This window comes from Girardinichthys multiradiatus, chromosome 9, assembly GCF_021462225.1.
Source record: "Girardinichthys multiradiatus isolate DD_20200921_A chromosome 9, DD_fGirMul_XY1, whole genome shotgun sequence".
Classification (NCBI taxonomy): domain Eukaryota; kingdom Metazoa; phylum Chordata; class Actinopteri; order Cyprinodontiformes; family Goodeidae; genus Girardinichthys; species Girardinichthys multiradiatus.
The window spans coordinates 6,416,984-6,436,746 of NC_061802.1; the positions used below are offsets into that span (position 1 = coordinate 6,416,984).

The 19,763-nt window shown below is 39.8% G+C and overlaps 1 protein-coding gene across 2 annotated transcripts in view; it reads left to right on the forward strand.

The window, feature by feature from the left end:
- The first annotated feature begins 3,501 nt into the window (after nucleotides 1–3,501).
- LOC124874008 (ephrin type-B receptor 1-like) overlaps nucleotides 3,502–19,763 on the forward strand; it is a 168,649-nt gene continuing 152,387 nt past the window's right edge. The window contains exon 1 of one of the 2 annotated variants that reach the window (XM_047375133.1): nucleotides 3,502–3,829. In XM_047375133.1, coding sequence (XP_047231089.1) covers nucleotides 3,691–3,829 — 139 coding nt within the window. In that variant the 5' untranslated portion in view covers nucleotides 3,502–3,690. The remainder of the gene's footprint in view (nucleotides 3,830–19,763) is intronic. The other variant, XM_047375132.1, reaches the window with a different exon arrangement.

Here is a 19,763-nt window from a genome sequence, read left to right on the forward strand (position 1 = left end):
ATGCTGATGTTTTTAAACTTGATACAAAAGAATGAAAGAAAACACAGGCCAAGCAAGAAAGTTATAATGAGATTAATATGAAAGTTTTACATTTTAATGGTCACGGTTTTAATTATTAATTTCACATTTCAATATTCAGAGCTCTAAATTACAATCTTTTGAAGACAAATATTTTCATACACTTTATAAAAAGACATGTTTTCCCTTGCTGTTGAACAGACAAACGTTTTACTGTTTGAGATCAGTTGGAAATACCAAAATTATTTGGTTTTTGTTTGCTAAATGCCAAAATATGGAGAGATACTATTTTAGGAAAGGCATCGATTCAAGTTTAAATACAGTAAAATTACTATGCCTTTAAACAAAGCCAGACACAACATTAGAGGTAAATGTAGACAGCCCCGTAGATGTATTTTAAGGCAACACCTCAAACACACTGTCCGTACTGAAATAAGTCCTGTAACACCACAAGCTAAAAGGCCACTCACAGAGGAGGAGGTCATTACTTGAAAAGGAACATAAAAAGTCTACAAATGCACTCAAGGACAATGACCTGCAATTTTGTTGACATGTTCTTTCGTCTGATGAAACTGCAGTTAAAATGTTTGCCTATAATGACCATGGTTACGTTTGGAGGAAAAATAGGGAAGCTTGCAAGCCTGACAACACCATCACAACAATGTAGGTGGAGGGAGGCTGCATCATGTTTGTGGGTGTTTTGCTGCATGAGGGAGTGGTGCACTTCACAAATTAGATGGCATCAGGAGATATTGGCATTATGAGTGGAGATACAGGGGTTGGACAATGAAACTGAATCACCTGGTTTTAGACCACAATAATTTATTAGTATGGTGTAGTGCCTCCTTTTGCAGCCAATACAGCATCAATTTGTCTTGGGAATGACATATACATGTCCTGCACAGTGGTCAGAGGGATTTTAAGCCATTCTTCTTGCTTGATACATCACAAAGACTTGCTGTCTTGGTCACAGATGCGCCAGCAAGATGTGCACCAACAATTTGTCCTCTTTTGAACTCTGGTATGTCACCCGTAATGTTGTGTGCATTTCAACATTTTGAGCAAAACTGTGCTCTTACCCTGCTAATTGAACCTTCACACTCTGCTCTTACTGGTGCAATGTGCAATCAATGAAGACTGGCTACCAGGCTGGTCCAGTTTAGCCATGAAACCTCCCACACTAAAATGACATGTGTTTCAGTTTCATTGTCCAACCCCTGTATATCAACCATAAAAAATTGCAAATTGATTTTTCAAAAGGACAATCATACTGCCAAACTAGCTACGAGGTGGCATAAGGACAACAAAGTTAATCTTTTGGAGTGACCACCAAAAAGCACTGATCTCAGTCCCATTAAACATTTGTGTATAGAGTTGAAAAGGTGTGTGTGAGTACGGCGGCCTTTAAACCAGACTCAGTGACACCAGTTCTTTCAGAAGGAAGGGGCCAAAATGATACCGTGCAATATACCCCAAACATTTCACCAACGTGATACAATCATACAAAGCCTATTCAATGCTTAAAATGTATGGGAATGCTGAACAGGGTTGAATAATAGATGAACAGAGCTAAATAAAGGGTAAACCTGGGAGAAAAACTGGAGAGGCTGGGTCTACCTTCCATCAGAACACTGAATCAGCTAAAAGAAATATTTTGGCGATCCCAACTTATCTGAAAACTCTTCTTAGATTGTGAGAAACATGAAAATTAAAGGAAAATTGGAAGTGTATTTTACATTGACATGGAAGGATAATATAGGAAGCAATCTATTTTCTTGACATGAAAAGGATCGATAAATTCTCATTGTAGCATTTGGCCTGCCTGACCCCCTTAGGCCCGAGTTACCTCTTCAAACAGCTAAGCAACTCTTGGAACACAATTTAAAAGAGCAACCTTAACACTGGAGACAGATTAAATGTTATTGCTTTGCTCATGTGGCGGCCAGCAGATCTTTTATTGATTTTAGGGTGAACATTGGAGACTGGGAGGACATTTTAACTTCCTGCTTTTATGGGATACATGTGGACTGTGAAAGAATTTGGGAGGCCACAAACATCAAAGGCGTAATGACTGAATTGGTTTACAATGATAGCAACTAATCACCATAGTGATTGCTGTGTTTGCACAGTGTTCTGACAAACACATTAGGACCACTAACTGTAGTCCCCTTACACACAGCTTTTAAAACACACCTCACCCACAAATGCACATGTAATCTGTGTGGCCACACATAAAACCTTTTTAAAGCACTGTGGTCAGCCCACAGTGTATTAAAACATCATGCTCAACGTCATCTGAAGTTTTCATGTTCCAAACTGAATGCATTTGTTTTCATCTGGTGGGAGTTTAAGACGACCTTGTGAGGCACAGGAAGTGGCACCAATGTTTTCACGCTTTCAGATTAGACCCATGTTCAGGATAAGCTTGTACCAGGGAGAATAGCAGAAATTGTTCCACTTCAAAAAGGTGCTAGGAGAGTATTTAGGGAAATGTCACTCAACGTGGTCCAGGGAGGAAAGAAGTAAACGTAAGTAAAAACACCTGTGCAGGTGTGATTAACCTAATCCCCTTCATCCCCTGCAGTACATGGCCACATGTTCTAATGTAATCATTGGGTTTTTTCTTAACATTGAAAACAGTCTTTTTATGTGTCAAATTAACCCCAGGGTCTCCACACAAAGTACTCAACTTGTTAATCATTGAAATTTACCTTAAATATCCAAAGCAAGGACCCAGATCTATGTGTTACACTAGAGCACTAGATAAATAAAACATTTCTAGTAAGGCTTCTGTTCACTATATGCAGGATGCAGGGCAGCATTTCGACATTTCTTTTGAAAATAAGACAATTTTGTTCAGCAATTAAACCTCCAGGGAGAAAAAAGATTATTAGCACCAAATGGAACAATTGGCTGCAAACCTTTAAGGTAAGCCCAATGTCAGAAAAAATAATCCATCATGTTCCTCCAAGATTTGCTGTGAAGGGAATATTTACTGAATTAGGATGTTAACAAAGCAGAGAAAAATGGATGTTCACGAGAAGTTTCCTGTACAAAAGCACAATGAGAAGGTGGAGTAACAACATTGTATTGTCACTCCACAGGTTTTCCCTTTTCAGCAATGTTGTATGAATTTCTTCAAAAATAAACTGCACATTTAGGGATATTTTCTAAGATTTTGCAAAAGGTTATTTATTTAGTTTAAAAAAAAAACATAAATATTAAGCTGCAATATTATTAACATAGAGCCAAAGAAACAACAACAGGTACAAACCTCAGATATAACCTGTTGAATGTATACTTGAGCAAGGCACTGCACGCTTTTCGTTTAACCGTTTAACAGCAACTGCAAAATGTAATTATGCTATGTTTCTTTTCGCCGCTTGGTGTCGCTGTGTGGCCGATTCTGCAGAGGTCCCGGGGCGGTGGGGGGGAAACCTGACCATTGGACACGCAGCTCGGGTCAGGTTGGAAAGACTGGGTTATTGGTTTTCAAGCCGGCATCCTCTCTGCTGATTGGGCAGAAAGGTGTCGGAGAAAACACAGTGAGTGGAAGGAGAAGACAGATCCCACAGCAGTTTATCTCCTCTCAGTCTGGGCTGACTCCGCTGTCTGTTCCTGTGCGCACCGAACTGAGGACTGAGATGTGACTGCTCGCCGAAGGAATACAGCATGTCTCCCTGGGATTTCTCTATTTTATTCTCTGTCGGCCGCATGATGGTAGCGGACAGGCGTGGAGGGATCTTGGCCGTGCCGGCCACTTGGGTTGCGCTGCTTCTGTGTGTGATTAATCTAGTTTGCGCAGTGGAAGGTAGGTGGGCTTTTGTTAATGTAGAACTGAATCAGGGTAAAACCTGGAGTTAATCAATGCACTAACTCAGGTTAAAGCAGGGGCCTTAAAAGGTGCCAACCAAGCTAGTTTAAGGATTTCATATAGACTTGGTTTAAGTTCATGTTGAGCTTCAAAAGAAACAATGTTGTGATATTGATGCGCTATTGTTGGACTTTTCTCCTTAAGTTTTCAGTGGTGGTTTTATTTAATAGAAATATTGCGTTCTATTGGCCGCTGATCACTATATATCCAGTATTTTATGTTTAACATTACAGGCTATTCATCTCTAATACAAGTATAAACACTTCCTCTATTTTACTATCAATATTCTACACTGTTGCACCTTTAGATCTGCATTTGTGTTGTTTTACAGGTCAGATCCATGTCATGTTGCCCACACATCTCCATGCGTGATGTGAATATAGTTTATGATAATGTTTGCTGTTCAGTTTAAAACATCCACTTGTTTCCTCTCTCCTGAGTGCACCGTCACAGCTCTGCTATCAAACAGCCTGCTGGAGCAGCAAAGTGAATCATAATTATAGCTCACAGGTGCTTGGTGGCCCCCATCCTACCACTTCCCCCATTGCTTCTCCTCTCCAACGTCACCTCTTTCTCCACCTGCTGTTTCCAGAAGCGTCATCTTCCTGCAAGCTCCTTTCCAAACACCACATTCTGCTTCTTATGTTGTGTGCCCCTCCAACTCTAATCTCCTGTTATTCTCAGAGCATCACGTTCTGTAGCTCCTGCTGCTTCTGCATCTCTTACCGCTGTTGTTTTCTGCTGCTGCTGCTGCTTCCTGCCAAGCAAGGTTATTGCTGTTCCCTCTCCAACAAACAGCCCCTGCTGCAACTTTTTGTTTTACGTTTCTTTGCACCACTACTCATATGCTCACTCTTTTTGTCCTCAGACACGTTCAGTTTTTTTCTTCTGTTTTTTTGTGTCATCATTAGTCTTCGCCCCAGAAGATATCGAAAAGGTATATTATCAAAAACTGGCTCACTTCGATCTGCTTCTCAAGCATGAACTACTTGTTCTTCCTCCACTCAAAGTGTTAAAGTCCTATTTATCCTCTTCTAGAGTCACACTTATTCCTTACCAAGTATTATCTACGTCTCCCTTGTTGTTCATTCATCTCTTCTTGCTCAAAAATCAGCAACCTTTCCTTTCTCTTGAATGATCACGTGGCCTTTTTCAGTTTTTCCTAAAGTATTCAAGTTTTCCTAATGAACATTTGCTTTTTGCAGTGTTTTGCTTCCTCTCCTGCTCCTTCCTGCTGCATACCATGACAGCCTCCACTCCCATGTCACCTCCTGCTGCTGATGATGCCTCTGCTGTTGCTTATGGTAGTTCTAGATTAGTCCACCACTGTGTTTTAATGGTGCGTGTAACGACGGGCCCTGTGCCGAGTCTCACCTATTATGAGACACGTAAATGTGTGGAAGGGCAGCTTTATTTTGATTAAACAGAATGCTATTTGGATCTCCCTGTGTGTGTTTGTGTGTGTGTGTGTGTGTTTACTGGAGTTTAGGTTTTTGTTGGTGTGGCAAGAAAAGGAGGTAGGTGGTTTTAGCCAGAGAAGCGTGACAATTTCTGTAGGCACAGTGTGGGTAGCGGATTGTTTTGTGGTTACAGTGGCCTTTTCATGGTAAGTAGGTGCCTAATGAGCTGATGTATACACTTATTGGACTGTGTTGGTGTAAAAAGCTCCCTGTTGACACGGTAGATGTTAGTTTTAATGATCGCTCCCTTACATGTCTCATGCCTTACATAGCTGATACTGCAATGCACCTGTAGTATAAAGAAGTAACTTCAAATGTAATCTAAAAGCACAATTATTTCAGTAATTCAAATCAAAACTCTTTTAGACATCCATTAAACATGAAGTGATACATTTTTGATATATAGATATCATTTATATGATTATAGCTTATTACTAAAAAGTGACGTAACACAAGGACAGCGGCAGTGTAATATATGACCTGGATATGTGTGTGTCTGGTGGCTCTGGAAGCATTCACTCACAGCTGCAGGTTACTTCTTGTGAATCTTCCCTAAACTCTTGGTGTTTCCTTCACAATCCTCTTAAATCTGTAGTTATACCTGTTGGTTTGCACCGTTTTCTTCCACAGGTTTTCCTTCCATGCAACTTGCCAACAATATGTTTCGATACAGGATTCTTTTTTGCCAAAGGTATTTCATGATTTACTGTCATTGTGAGGGTAAGGTAGTGTGCTTAAACTCAGGTCAACAGTCTTCTGCATGTTTGTGTAGAGCATAACATGTTTTTAATTCGTTTTTGGTCTTATTTTCTGAGAAACAAACTTTTTGCTGTTAATTAGTTGTAAGGCATAACCATCAGAAATACAAGATGTATTCTTGAAAAATAAAGCATCTATATAATATATAAAGTACACTTGAATTGAATTAGTGAATTGCATTTTTGATTTTATTATTCTTTATTGTGATTTGTCTGTATTATTTGACTTTTAAAAAGCAACATAAAATAAAACAGGTTTTGGAAAATTAATGCTTAGTTATCAGCAATTTGATTTGCTTACATTAATATTAAACTTGTGAATAGTGCAAAAAAAATGACTTTCCCAGAGTGAAATACCTATTAAATCTGATTTTGAAAACCAAGTACCAAACAAGGTTTATGGCTACAAAATTAAACTGTTAAGTGCCAAAATGAAGTCTAAATGAAGGCTCAAGGTGGCTCTATGGCTAATTAAGCCTTACATGGGCTTTTTAACTCAAATTAAAATTGAGGCTAATGCCTAAATATTGGTAGGTACTGGGCTGCAGCCAACACAGTTTTACCACTGTTTTAGGGAAAATAATAAAAAGTGTCTGTTTTATTTTTTGAGCCAAGGAAAAATCATTATATTCATTGTTTTATCTAATATTTCTATCAACTCCCCAGGATTCTCTTACGTATCGTAAAATTCTCTTTGGATCATAAAGTAATAGTGGAGACACTTCACAATATAAGTGACTGTACTTATCAGTTCTTAGTCATTTCAAACAAACTGGTGATAAGATATTGGCCATCTGCTTTTAGTGTCTAAGGTTCTAACTTGCAAAAGCTAAACTGGTATAATTTTAAGAGGTAAGAATGAGACCATGATAAATCATTTTAAAACATTTTCCACCTTTAATGTGAAATTTATCCTGCACAATTGGCAACTTTTACCACGTTAAAGTGGCGACTCCTTGGAGATTTACCCAAGTGGCATAATCTGACATTAGGGACATGGAATCTCACCTCACTGGTGGGTAAGGAGCAACACCTGTTGTGTGAGGTAGTGCTGGGCAGTGTACCGGTTCATCTGGTATACTGGTTGTAATTTCCCCGGCGAAATGAATTTTTCATATACTGCCATAGCTGAGAAAACCGATGTAATGCTTGAAAAGCCAGTAATTTATATAATATTCACCATGAGAAGAGCCGCAGAGCATTGTGTGGAACAGCAGTGACAAACAGCCTACAAGGTAGAACTTGCTAGCTACCCTGGTGTTGTTAGGGAGGAACTGTGTCTGTAGTTCAAATTTTTTGGTTTTAAAAAATCTGACGCAGACCAAAGGACTGTATTTTGCAAAGTTGTCAAGCCACTGTTCCTGCAAAAAACTAGTGGTGTAATATCAACAATATATGCTATTACGGTCGTAATTATGTAAATACGGTTCAATACTGTCAACAAGTAGTGCCAGTGAAACGGTTAAGCCAAAGGGTCAGACATCGCTTGAACAGGCATTTTGTCGAGGCACTGCATATGAAAAGCAAGCGGTGGAACGACATTACGAACGCAGAAACCACCCACCTATACAAGGACATGGTCCCACTACAGTCAGTCGAGAGAGATGGGTTTAGAGCAATGTTTAAAATGCTGGATTTTAGCTATGTCTTACCGAGCTGAAAATACTTTAGCCAAACTGCAACACTTGCAACTCTTACAGACTTACACTGAGTATTTTGGGTCAATTTATACAGTTTTTCATTCATTCATCTTCTATACCGCTTATTCCATAGCGGGTCACGGGGGAGTTGGTGCCTATCTCCAGCAGTCTACTGGCGAGGGACAGGCTACACCCTGGACAGGTCGTCAATCTATCGCAGGACTACAGTTTTTCAATTTCAAAATATTTCTATTTTTAATATGTTGCAGTTTTCACAATAAAAGTAGTTTACATTCTGCAACTCTGAATTCTGCAGCTTCATACTGAATAATTCATATAATGTGAAATTTTGTGGGGCAAAGTAATTATGCTTTAATACATGAAATATTGTGATATACAGTTAAACAAACCGCCATAATAATAATTAAATAAACGTGATACAAATTTTCATACTAGTGTGAGGTTGCAAGAGGAAAGTTGCAAGAGGAAAGGTTCTGACTGTTGTCTATACTTATACATTGAACAGCAGTTCAGATTGCTTGGCCTTCATGGATTCTCTGGATGGTGTCCTGGAAGGGGCCATCTGGGGATTTAGTGGTGCTCCTGAAGAACTTCAATACACATGTGGGTAACAACAGTGTCACCTGGAGGGGTGTGGTCGAGAAGAAAGGCCTACCTGATCTGAACCCGAGTGGTGTTTTTTGTTATTGTACTTATGTGTGAGGCAGGGGATGTCCATAGTTAACACCATGTTCAAGCATAAGGTGGTCCATAAGTGTACTTGGTACCTGGCCACCTTGGGCCAAAAGTCGATACTCAATTTTGTAATTATATTATCAGCCCTGTGGCATTATGACTTGGACACTCATGTAAAGAGAGGGACAGAGCTGTCAATCGATCACAACCTGCTAGTGAGCTGGATCCAGGGGCATGGGAGGCTCCCGGACAGGCCTGATAAACCCAAAGGGATTGTGAGGATGAGCTGGGAACGTCTGATGGAGGAACTTGCCCAAGTGATCTTTAGCTCACACCTCTGGGACAGTTCAGAGCCTCGATTGCAGATGTGGCCTCCAAGAGCTGTGGTCTATAGGTTATAGGTGCCTGTCATGGTGGCAACCACTGGACCAGCTGGGGGACACCAGTAATGATGGCAAACATCAGGCTTTTGATCCAAACCCAAGTAAAGGCCTGTGTGTACGGCATGCCGTCCCTCTTGGTCTCTCTGTTTGCTGCTTGTTTTATTATTTTATTCATTTTGTGTTGTTCTGATGGTTCTGCTCAATTCATTCATGATCACCAGACACTTCTGGGTTTTTGGACTGTCAAACTATAAACGTTTAATCAGAGTAAGCAGACTGCAAGCATTAATCACTGCTGCAGGCATGCCACACTTAGGCCTGTCACTTAGGTCTAGAGGATAAATTGTCCAAGAAATTATTGTGATAAATAGTAATATTGTCTTTTGGAGACAATTTTCAATTAATATAATGAAAATGGCATAATAATGCCAAGTAGCTACATCCTCTCAAGATCAATAAACTTGATCTTGAGATGTGCTCAGAACACCTCACCAGGGAGGCGTCCAGGAGGCATCCTAACCAGATGCCCGAGCCGCCTCAATTGGTTCCTCTCGACGTGGAGAAGCAGTGGCTCTAGTCTGAGTCCCTCCCGGAGAACCGAGCTTCTCACTAAGGGCTCTCCCTTACAGCTTCTCTCTAAGAGAGAGCCCAGACACCCTGAGGAGGAAATTCATTTCGGCTGCTTGTTCCCGTGATCTCTTTCTTTCATGATGAGGGTAGTTCCTACCCTGATCTATGGTTCTGTTGATCGACCGGTAAATTGAGAGCTTCGCTTTTTGACTCAGCTCTCTCTTCACCATGACAGACCGGTATAGCACCCAACCCTCACTGGAAACGAGTCCTACTTACTGCCAGCATTGCAGACCAAGCTCTGACACCGGTCATACAGGGACCTAACCGCCCGTTTCAAAGAGCCTGCCCTTACTCCCGGAGTACCCCCCACCGAATTCCCCAAAGGACACGGTCGAACGCCTTCTCCAAGTCCACAAAGCACATGTAGACTGTTTTAGGCGAACTCCCATGCACCTTCCAGGACCCTGTTGAGGGTGTAGAGCTGGTTCACCTTTAGGTGATAGTGGACTGTCGGGAAGACAAAGACGGCCTGGTTGTAGTTTTTTTCCCAGCTGGGAAATCTGCATTGATGATTATGTTTTAGGTGCAGATGCAGGTTTGTTGTATTGATGGCAGGGGTCACGTTAACCAAATGTTTTCCATTTTTGACCGTTTTTTTAAAAGGTGACAGAAAAATCTGAGGGCCATCTGTCATTTTGACAGGTTGCAATTCACACCCCTGAGTCAGCATATTAATTAGCTGTTTTCTCACTTGATGCATGACCTCATTGGCTTCACTCAGAAAAATGTCACGGCAGCTGAGTCTCCAAGATGTCTTTTAAAAGCCAAATGGCTTTTAAAAGACCATTTTAAAATGGTGATGGTGGTGTTGATAAAAGAGGGACTGATGCAGTGGAAGATGAAGAACGAACAAGTAATCAGCCCTGGGCAACTATGGAGCGAGCACGTGGCAGGAAGGAGGTTAGGCGGGACTACAGGGTGCAGTGGAAGCAGGAGTTTTTCTGGTTGAGGAGGGAGGTTGGAAAAATGTTCTGCGACTGGCATTTAATGAAAATAAATGCTTTTGAATGTTTAATTATTATCATAAAAAAAATAAAGTGATGGGTAAAACTCGATATTTTGACACTGTCAGTCAAACGACAACAAAAAAGTCTAGCAACCTCTGATTGACTGGTTTGGTTGAGTTCGGCTTTGAAACCAATTGTATCTCTGTTTTTTCAAATCTCAAATAGTTTGCTACTCCTCACAGGGCTCACATGCTACACTATAAAGTACTAACGAGATCATGTGCATTGCACGTACCTGATGCAATGGTCCACTACTCCCTACACTAAACGAGACTTGAGGCCGGAGTCGAAACTGATGCACTGGAGTGAAACCTTTTGTCATCCAGTCTCTTTAGTAGAAAGAGAGGGAGGCCCAAGGAAAACAAACAAGAATGCAAACCAAAATTATCGCGCTCCTTTCATTTTTCATGCGATAAAGTTTATTCATGCGATTAATTGATTTATTGCTTATCGCGACAGGCCTAACCACACTGCCTAGTGGTACTATGGAGAAGTAAATCCAGGAAACCCTTTATTGCTGGGACGACTCCGTTTGTCCTGGAATGACCGGCTTTGAATGGCTCTACTGAACACCAGATCAAAAGCCTTAAGACTTTTATTTTAAATTACTTTTTTAGCTCATTGGAGCTGAATTTTTTATTTATGACAGAGACTTGGCTTGATGAGTCCGCTAGTTTTTCCAAAACTTCTTTCCCGTCTGTTCCTTTTTAGCTGACCTCGGTCCATGAGTTAAGATCCCCCTAAATTTGTGAAATATTTTAGTAATGAATTTGCTGATTTACTGGAGAATCTTAGATTTTAAATATTGGTAATTTTAGTATAAATGTGAATGGTGAGTCTGGACCTCTAGTAAAATATTTTCTTGCTCTGATTGACTTTTATTTTCACTCATTGTGTCAAAGTGATATGCAAGTAGAGGTGGTAGGGAAGTGTTATTCAAATCACTGGTGGTATTGTTATTTAGACAACTGCATTAAATTAAACCCAGATTCCTTCCTTTTTTAATCTCAAAGTCAGTTCACATCAGAATTTGAAAGTATTTTGACTGTATTGTATTTGTTTTTCACGAATAGACCTCTATGCAACATTTTTATACAGTCGACTTCAGCACACTGTAGCTATTGATGAGGAGGGGAGATATAAGAAAATAGTCAGCATACTTGAATATTCTGCTAACAAAACAAAACTGTAAGCAGGATTTACAGTAGCTCACCGTCACATACGTAGCTTTAGAATGCTGTGTCGTTCACTGACCTTTGTGTTCTTCCAGGATTTTCACCTACTCACCTAGCCTAAATGGTGCTTCTGTAATCCTGCATTTGACCGTTTTATTCTGAAAGTCAGTGCAAAGCCTGACCCAGCGTATATTATTTAGTATAAGTGCTACATATCCCACAAACAAGCTCTGGGAGAGGTGGCAAAGTCACTGTTTCTGACCCAAATGTCCAGTCAGCAGCAGACTCTGTCACCTAAAGTGCTGATTTGTGTCAGTGTTAAGTGTCAAAGGGTGGAGCCTTAATTTAGCTTTTTTTCATGCAAGATATTCTAGTGGTGGCCTCTTTGAGAAATTAGAAATTGGTCTAATGCAAACATACCAGTGAGGATAAATGTGAATTGCACACTGGATTTCTGACCATACAGCACACATAATTTCTTTTCCTTCAAATGACCTGATTCAGGGCTTTTCCCTAGAGTAAACACAAACATCCCGCACTCCTTGTGTCATCCTGTGATGTGCTAAAGGTTAAACATCAGAGATCTGGCTTTAGATTGTCTTCTTTACAGAAGTAGCTGTTATGGTTAATGTTGGAATTGACACAAATAATTATATTTTTGACTTCATCAGTTATGCTCTCCTTGCAAAAAGATATGGAGATGCCACGTGGCATTTCAACAGCCCTGCTTCCAAAAACACATACATACAGTAGTCTGCACCATGCTCTGTCAGCACATGTATTAAAGATGCTGTTTCTATATTCATCTTGTGACAGGTTATCAATGTGACAGATAGACAGTTGAACTGGGAAAAAGTACAGGCTTGGAAGAAGAACCTTTGGACCAGGCCTGAGGCTTTCACTTATGCTTTTTTCGAGTCTACGTTTTCCTCTGGGACAGCTTTTGTTTTTAATATTTATCTCGACACAACATCCAGATTCTTTCAGAATATATCCTTTTTTTTTCTTCTGTGAAGGACTTGGAACCAGTGGGAATGTTTACTTTTGGCTGAGGGGCGCAGAATCTGTTGCTGTATTTTTCATGGCCTATTGGACATTAAGAGGCAATTTTTTATGTGTCAGTACAGTATTAGGCTTTGCACTCCATACCCAGAGGCTTTCAGACTTCATGTTTACAGCTTTCAGTGGTCCAGGAAGTCATTGTAACAAAACATGCCTAATGTTTACAGAAATGTTATTAATTAGTTACATTAGTGTGAAAATCGTTCCTTAACTATGAAACTTCACACATTTTCTGTTAATTTTCACACTATCAGTTATCTCTTTCAAATATAGAAGAACAACATGTTGGTCCACTTTGTCGCAGTCAGCCACAGAGAAAAAAACCCCATTTGTTTTATGCACCATGTAAACAAAAATCAGTTTGTTTTTCCTATCTGAGAGTGATACTTGTAAGTGAAGTCTAGGCATCATGTTTTGGACTCTAGAAGAAAGAAGGCTGGTGTCAAACAAAATATCCCCAGAGGTTTTCATCAGAAATGTTATTGATTTATTTTTGTTTCTAAACATATAAGGACGTTTAAAGCTAGTAGTAAACTTGTAAAATCAAAGAATCTTTGCATATCAGGACAGAATGAAACGTGTTGTGAGCACTTTTCTTTGTTAATATAGTTCTGTAATGCTGCATTTTATTTGGATTTTCCGGGTTCCTAGTCAGAAGTACATTGAGACTGAGCTCTGAAGTAGAATTTTTAACTTCTAGAATTTAAAGTCCGCTTGCAGGTTCGTGTTCAAGAGCTAATACGGGTTCTGCAAATATGAAACTTAGTAAAAGTTGAAGGTATATATTGTGTGCATGTATGTATTAGCATTTCTGATTATTTTGATCCTATCAAATTAGGTACATACATAAAACCTGTTAGTGTCTATTTCTTTAGCTCTGCATTATTTTTGTACTTTGTGGTAATCAAATTTGAGTTGCCTAGCTTAAGTGTTTATGATAATTGCTGTGAGATGGTGGGATTCCTTTCACTCTGTACCATACAATACCATCTTTATTAATAATACACTTTAAAATAAGCCAAGCTCCACAATGTGCATATACAAATGATATAAACAATTTAAAAAGAAAATTAGACAAGTTAAAGACAGACAGAACTCAGCTTGCAGAGATGTACCTTTCAAATATCAGGGTTATTATGTACTTGAAGGGATAGATGGTAATCCTATATGGAAACTATGTAATCACCTGATCTAATTTCTGGGGCAAACTGAACTGAGCATAACTTTTTATTTTGTAGAGTTTGTGGCATTTATTTGATAGTCCCAATCAGTTTTACATTCATGCCTGACTAGTCACTCATTCAATCACCTGACTGAAAATTAGCATATTTTGACATTTTAGAATTCTTGTGTAAGAGATTAGTTCTCGTTACCTCTGATATTTTTAGTACATGAACGCTTTGTTTTTCTTTTTGATATTTGATGCCATATTATTGACTCTCCAAGGTCTTGCAATAACATAAACTATTAAAATGACAGTATTTGGACTGCTGGGTGATTCTTAATAATCAACATTTTACTACAGTTGGAAGAGTTGTAGACATTTTACTCATAGTGTCAAGTGTTTCCCAGCTGTAATCCTCGTGGAAGATTCCCTTTAAGGTTTTGATAGGTCTATGCTCTGACACCTGACACCTGATTAAAATTAATCAATATGCTCAAAATCTGCAGAAGTGTCATTATCCTCCATCAATTTGAATCAGGTGTATTGAACTACAGAAACATTTAAAACCTGGGCAATCCTACATGGTCATCTTGGTAATGGAAGCCCTAATCTTTAGCTCCCTCCACAGATTCTCCGTCAAGTTTAAGTCAGGAATCTGGCTGGGCCTCTCCAAAATGTTAATATTGTTTTTATTCTGGAGAAACATTGATATCTTGTCAGGATCTGTGCTTTGTTTGGTGCTTTTACTGTGCTTAGCCCCTAGATGGCGTGGAACCTGGAGGAGAGGTGACAGGTGTTCATCATTCCCTTGATTACCTGCTGAGGAGTATATTAGGAGGAGGCTGCCAGCTACTCACTGCCAGAGTGTTGTCCCTTAGTGGTACAGCTCAAGCCACATTACCTTGTCTTGTTCTTGCCTTGAACTTTGAGTAATTTGAATTTGTTACCTTGCAGGATTACCTGAACCTGACCTTGCCTTTTTGTGTGGAACTCTGCCTGGATTAACCACTTCTGGAAAGAAGCTATCCAGCTCCATGATCAAAGACTCTAACCACTCGTTACTTCATTGGACCACACCGGTTGGCAGCCTCCTGAATTATTCGCTTCTTGGATCACCCTTCAAGAACCCTGTCCACCCTCCTCCTTCCGGTGCACCAACTTCTGGACCATCTTATCATCCTGGCACACCATTATTCCACCATCATCTGTCTCACAGGTAAACAACTATTTGGTCTCTCCGCTTCACCCTCTGGCGGATCATTCCACCAACCCAGTAAGGCTGAATTATTCTTGAGTTTTGACCCTGAGTATTCCCTGCTTATCATCCTGTTTATTTTACTGTTGGTTTCCCGGTTCCAGTTCCCCTGCCCTTTTCACTACACTGTAAATAAACACTTTACCGTAAAACTCTGTCTCCTGAATTGTTTTCTGCATGTGCGTGAAATCCGTTAAACAATATGACATATCTCACCATTACTATAGAGAATAACAACAATAACCTTTTCCCCTGTGTAGCATCAACTGGTTTTAGCTGCAGGAGGACATGGATGGATTGAGCTTCATAAAATAGTTTAGTTTACTTGCATTATAAACCAGTTTAAATAAATTTATATTTGTGTGACATGAAAGTATAATTAATACTGTTACAGACGAGAGAGATGGTGGGCATAAAGGAATGAAAGGATCCTTTGTTTTCACCTAAATTCCCTCCTTTCCTGTCACTGGGGGTCCATTATACTGTCACTTCAACTAATTTGCAGCTCAAAGAGTCACATCAATACTCGACTGTTAGGGAGATGGCAACGGCAGGCTCCTTGAGTTGTGCTGTCTCCCATATTGATTCTCTTTTTCATCATGCAAGGTAGGTGTTCGCATCAATTACCATTTGTTTCAGACTAAATTTCTTGACAGTCTTACAGGGGAATTTTTATAAAATTAAATCAAATGAAATAAAATCACGTGCAAATTACCTTAAACGGAAGCAAGAAATAAATACTAAATAAGAAATTACTTGTTTTTTTTATATGCTAATTGGTCATGAAGGCATGAAGATTGCTTGGGATAGAAATGTTTTTAAGGCCCATAGTGAAGGCAAACGTTTATCAAAAATGTTTTGAAATCTTGTTTTTAAATTGACTGCAAAGGAATATTTTTGTATTTCGGGGCGACCGTGGGTTCTGTGGGTAGAGTGTACATCTTGCAATCAGAAGGTTGTGGGTTTGATTTCAGCTTCCCCCTGCCACATGTTGATGTGCCCCTGGGCAAGTCACTTAACCCCAAGTTGCCTCCTGATTTGTGTATCTGTGTACAAGTGTGTGTGAGAGTGTGATTGGGTGAATACGGCTATAGTGTAAATCGCTTTGAGCGGTTGGTATGACTGGAAAAGCGTTATTATAAATTGAGTCCATTTACCATTTATTTAGTTCTGGGAATAATCATAAACAAAATGTATCCAGAACCTAATACAATAGAAATAGCTTTGATCAAATTCTTATGGGTAACATACATTGACCAGTTATTTAAGAGTATGTTTTAGCTGTTTTAATTGGTAACAAATGATTTTTGAACATCAATATATTATTAGGCTCAGCTGGAATAACACAGTCCTAAACTGGAATCTTTTTAGATTTTAGTTTATGTTTTTTCTATGAGTGAGACCTTTTTTGCATTGTGGTTCAGACATTTCAGTTCAGTTGAATAAATGCAGCTTTTCAAAGTAAAATGTCCATCTATATTAATCTTTTTTTTTTTTTCACTGCCCTTTTTCCAAACTGCTATGATTTAAAGAAACTGAATATTTGTCTTGTTGCATTTACGTTCGAATATTTGCCCATCAGAATCGAATAACCACATTTTGAATAAAACTAAATGTTTAAATAGATTTTGTTGTTTTGTGCACTTTGCATGTTTGAGCTACTTGAAGCAATAGCTGCAATGCTGCCATGCGAATGCATATAGAGATTACCTTCATGCATTTGATCTTCAAGTTTAAACTGTCCTCTGTAGACTAATTATTTAAAGATCTAGACATGTTCTATATGCTTTGGTCTGGGTTCTTTGAAGACCAGAGATCTTAAGAAATAAGTGTAAGCCAGTATGTCTAATGCATGGGCATAACACTGGATGCACACATCTAGTCTGCTCATAACACTGCATTGCTATAGGTAAAGAACTGAAATCCTAGTTTTTTGTAGTTTTTCTTTCCAAATATCCTTAACTGCTTCATTAAACACTTAACAGGTAGTGTTTTTTGAGAATGTTTTACACAAACAAACACAGTTAAGAGCTTTTTTAACTTTCAATAATGTCATATTACTTAGTGAATGCAACTGGAAGTGCTTTTGTTTTGAAATACCAGATGTTTCTTTGTTTTGATGTTAGTATAGTATTATTTTAAATTATTTATTTTGTTGTGAATCTTTAATAGCATGCCTCACAATTTGCAAATGTCATGGATATATATGGAATAGAATATCCTTTATTGTCATTGTTACAATGAAAAACCAAATTGAAAAATAGCTGGTCAGTGGTTAAAAAAATAATTTATGTAAAACAAAAAAGCTGTTTGTTAAAAACATAAAAATTAAAAGCGTTCAAACATTCATACTGATTGCACTATTATTGCATCTTTTTTTAAAGTTTGGCTATATTGAGTTTAGCTATTGCTGTTGGATAGGAATCTGCTTGTCCTTGCTTTACAGGTCCTTCTCAAAATATTAGCATATTGTGATAAAGTTAATTATTTTCCATAATGTAATGATGAAAATTTAACATTCATATATTTTAGATTAATTGCACACTAACTGAAATATTTCAGGTCTTTTATTGTCTTAATACGGATGATTTTGGCATACAGCTCATGAAAACCCAAAATTCCTATCTCACAAAATTAGCATATCATTAAAAGGGTCTCTAAACGAGCTATGAACCTAATCATCTGAATCAACGAGTTAACTCTAAACACCTGCAAAAGATTCCTGAGGCCTTTAAAACTCCCAGCCTGGTTCATCACTCAAAAACCCAATCATGGGTAAGACTGCCGACCTGACTGCTGTCCAGAAGGCCACTATTGACACCCTCAAGCAAGAGGGTAAGACACAGAAAGATATTTCTGAACGAATAGGCTGTTCCTAGAGTGCTGTATCAAGGCACCTCAGTGGGAAGTCTGTGGGAAGGAAAAAGTGTGGCAGTAAAACGCTGCACAACGAGAAGAGGTGACCGGACCCTGAGGAAGATTGTGGAGAAGGGCCGATTCCAGACCTTGGGGGACCTGCGGAAGCAGTGGACTGAGTCTGAAGTAGAAACATCCAGAGCCACCGTGCACAGGCGTGTGCAGGAAATGGGCTACAGGTGCCGCATTCCCCAGGTCAAGCCACTTTTGAACCAGAAACAGCGGCAGAAGCGCCTGACCTGGGCTACAGAGAAGCAGCACTGGACTGTTGCTCAGTGGTCCAAAGTACTTTTTTCGGATGAAAGCAAATTCTGCATGTCATTCGGAAATCAAGGTGCCAGAGTCTGGAGGAAGACTGGGGAGAAGGAAATGCCAAAATGCCAGAAGTCCAGTGTCAAGTACCCACAGTCAGTGATGGTCTGGGTTGCCGTGTCAGCTGCTGGTGTTGGTCCACTGTGTTTTATCAAGGCCAGGGTCAATGCAGCTAGCTATCAGGAGATTTTGGAGCACTTCATGCTTCCATCTGCTGAAAAGCTTTATGGAGATGAAGATTTCATTTTTCAGCACGACCTGGCACCTGCTCACAGTGCCAAAACCACTGGTAAATGGTTTACTGACCATGGTATCACTGTGCTCAATTGGCCTGCCAACTCTCCTGACCTGAACCCCATAGAGAATCTGTGGGATATTGTGAAGAGAATGTTGAGAGACTCAAGACCCAACACTCTGGATGAGCTAAAGGCTGCTATCGAAGCATCCTGGGACTCCATAAGACCTCAGCAGTGCCACAGGCTGACTGCCTCCATGCCACGCCGCATTGAAGCAGTCATTTCTGCCAAAGGATTCCCGACCAAGTATTGAGTGCATAACTGTACATGATTATTTGAAGGTTGACGTTTTTTGTATTAAAAACACTTTTCTTTTATTGGTCGGATGAAATATGCTAATTTTGTGAGATAGGAATTTTGGGTTTTCATGAGCTGTATGCCGCAATCATCCGTATTAAGACAATAAAAGACCTGAAATATTTCAGTTAGTGTGCAATGAATCTAAAATGTATGAATGTTAAATTTTCATCATGACATTATGGAAAATAATGAACTTTATCACAATATGCTAATATTTTGAGAAGGACCTGTAAATGATCTGTAGCACCTGCCTAGTCACAAAGGCTGGCAATTTGGTGTTTCTTGAACAGGTGGACAATGATGGAGGATTTCAGACATCCTCTTGCCAGCTGGTCAGAGCAGTTCCTCTGCACTCGTCCGGAGACACAGTTGGGTCTAGCAGCCTTCCTCAGCTTGACAGCCCACAGCGTGTGCCTCACCTCATGCTTCTCCACAGTGAGGTTGAAACTGCTCTGGGCTGTAGGGTGTAGTGCAGCTGCCTCTGGTGGCAAGACCTCGAAGCGGGCAAAGAAGAGGTTCTTCTGCCAGGGAGTCGTTACCGTCAGCAGTACTGAGTTTGGTCTTTTAGTTGGTGAGATGCTGGATCCCCTGCCACACTTGCCTGCTCTTGTTACTGGTCCTTGATCCTCCTCCTGTACTCTGACTTGGCCTTTCTGATGCCTCTCATCAGGGGATTCAGGCTGTGCTGTAGAGACTCTTATTGCCTGACCTTAAGTCGTTGTTTCTCTCCTTCAACGGCTGCTGGACCTCCCTGGTCAAACAGGGCTTCTTGTTGGGGTAGACCCGAGTGCGTTTTTCTACAACAGCAGTGTC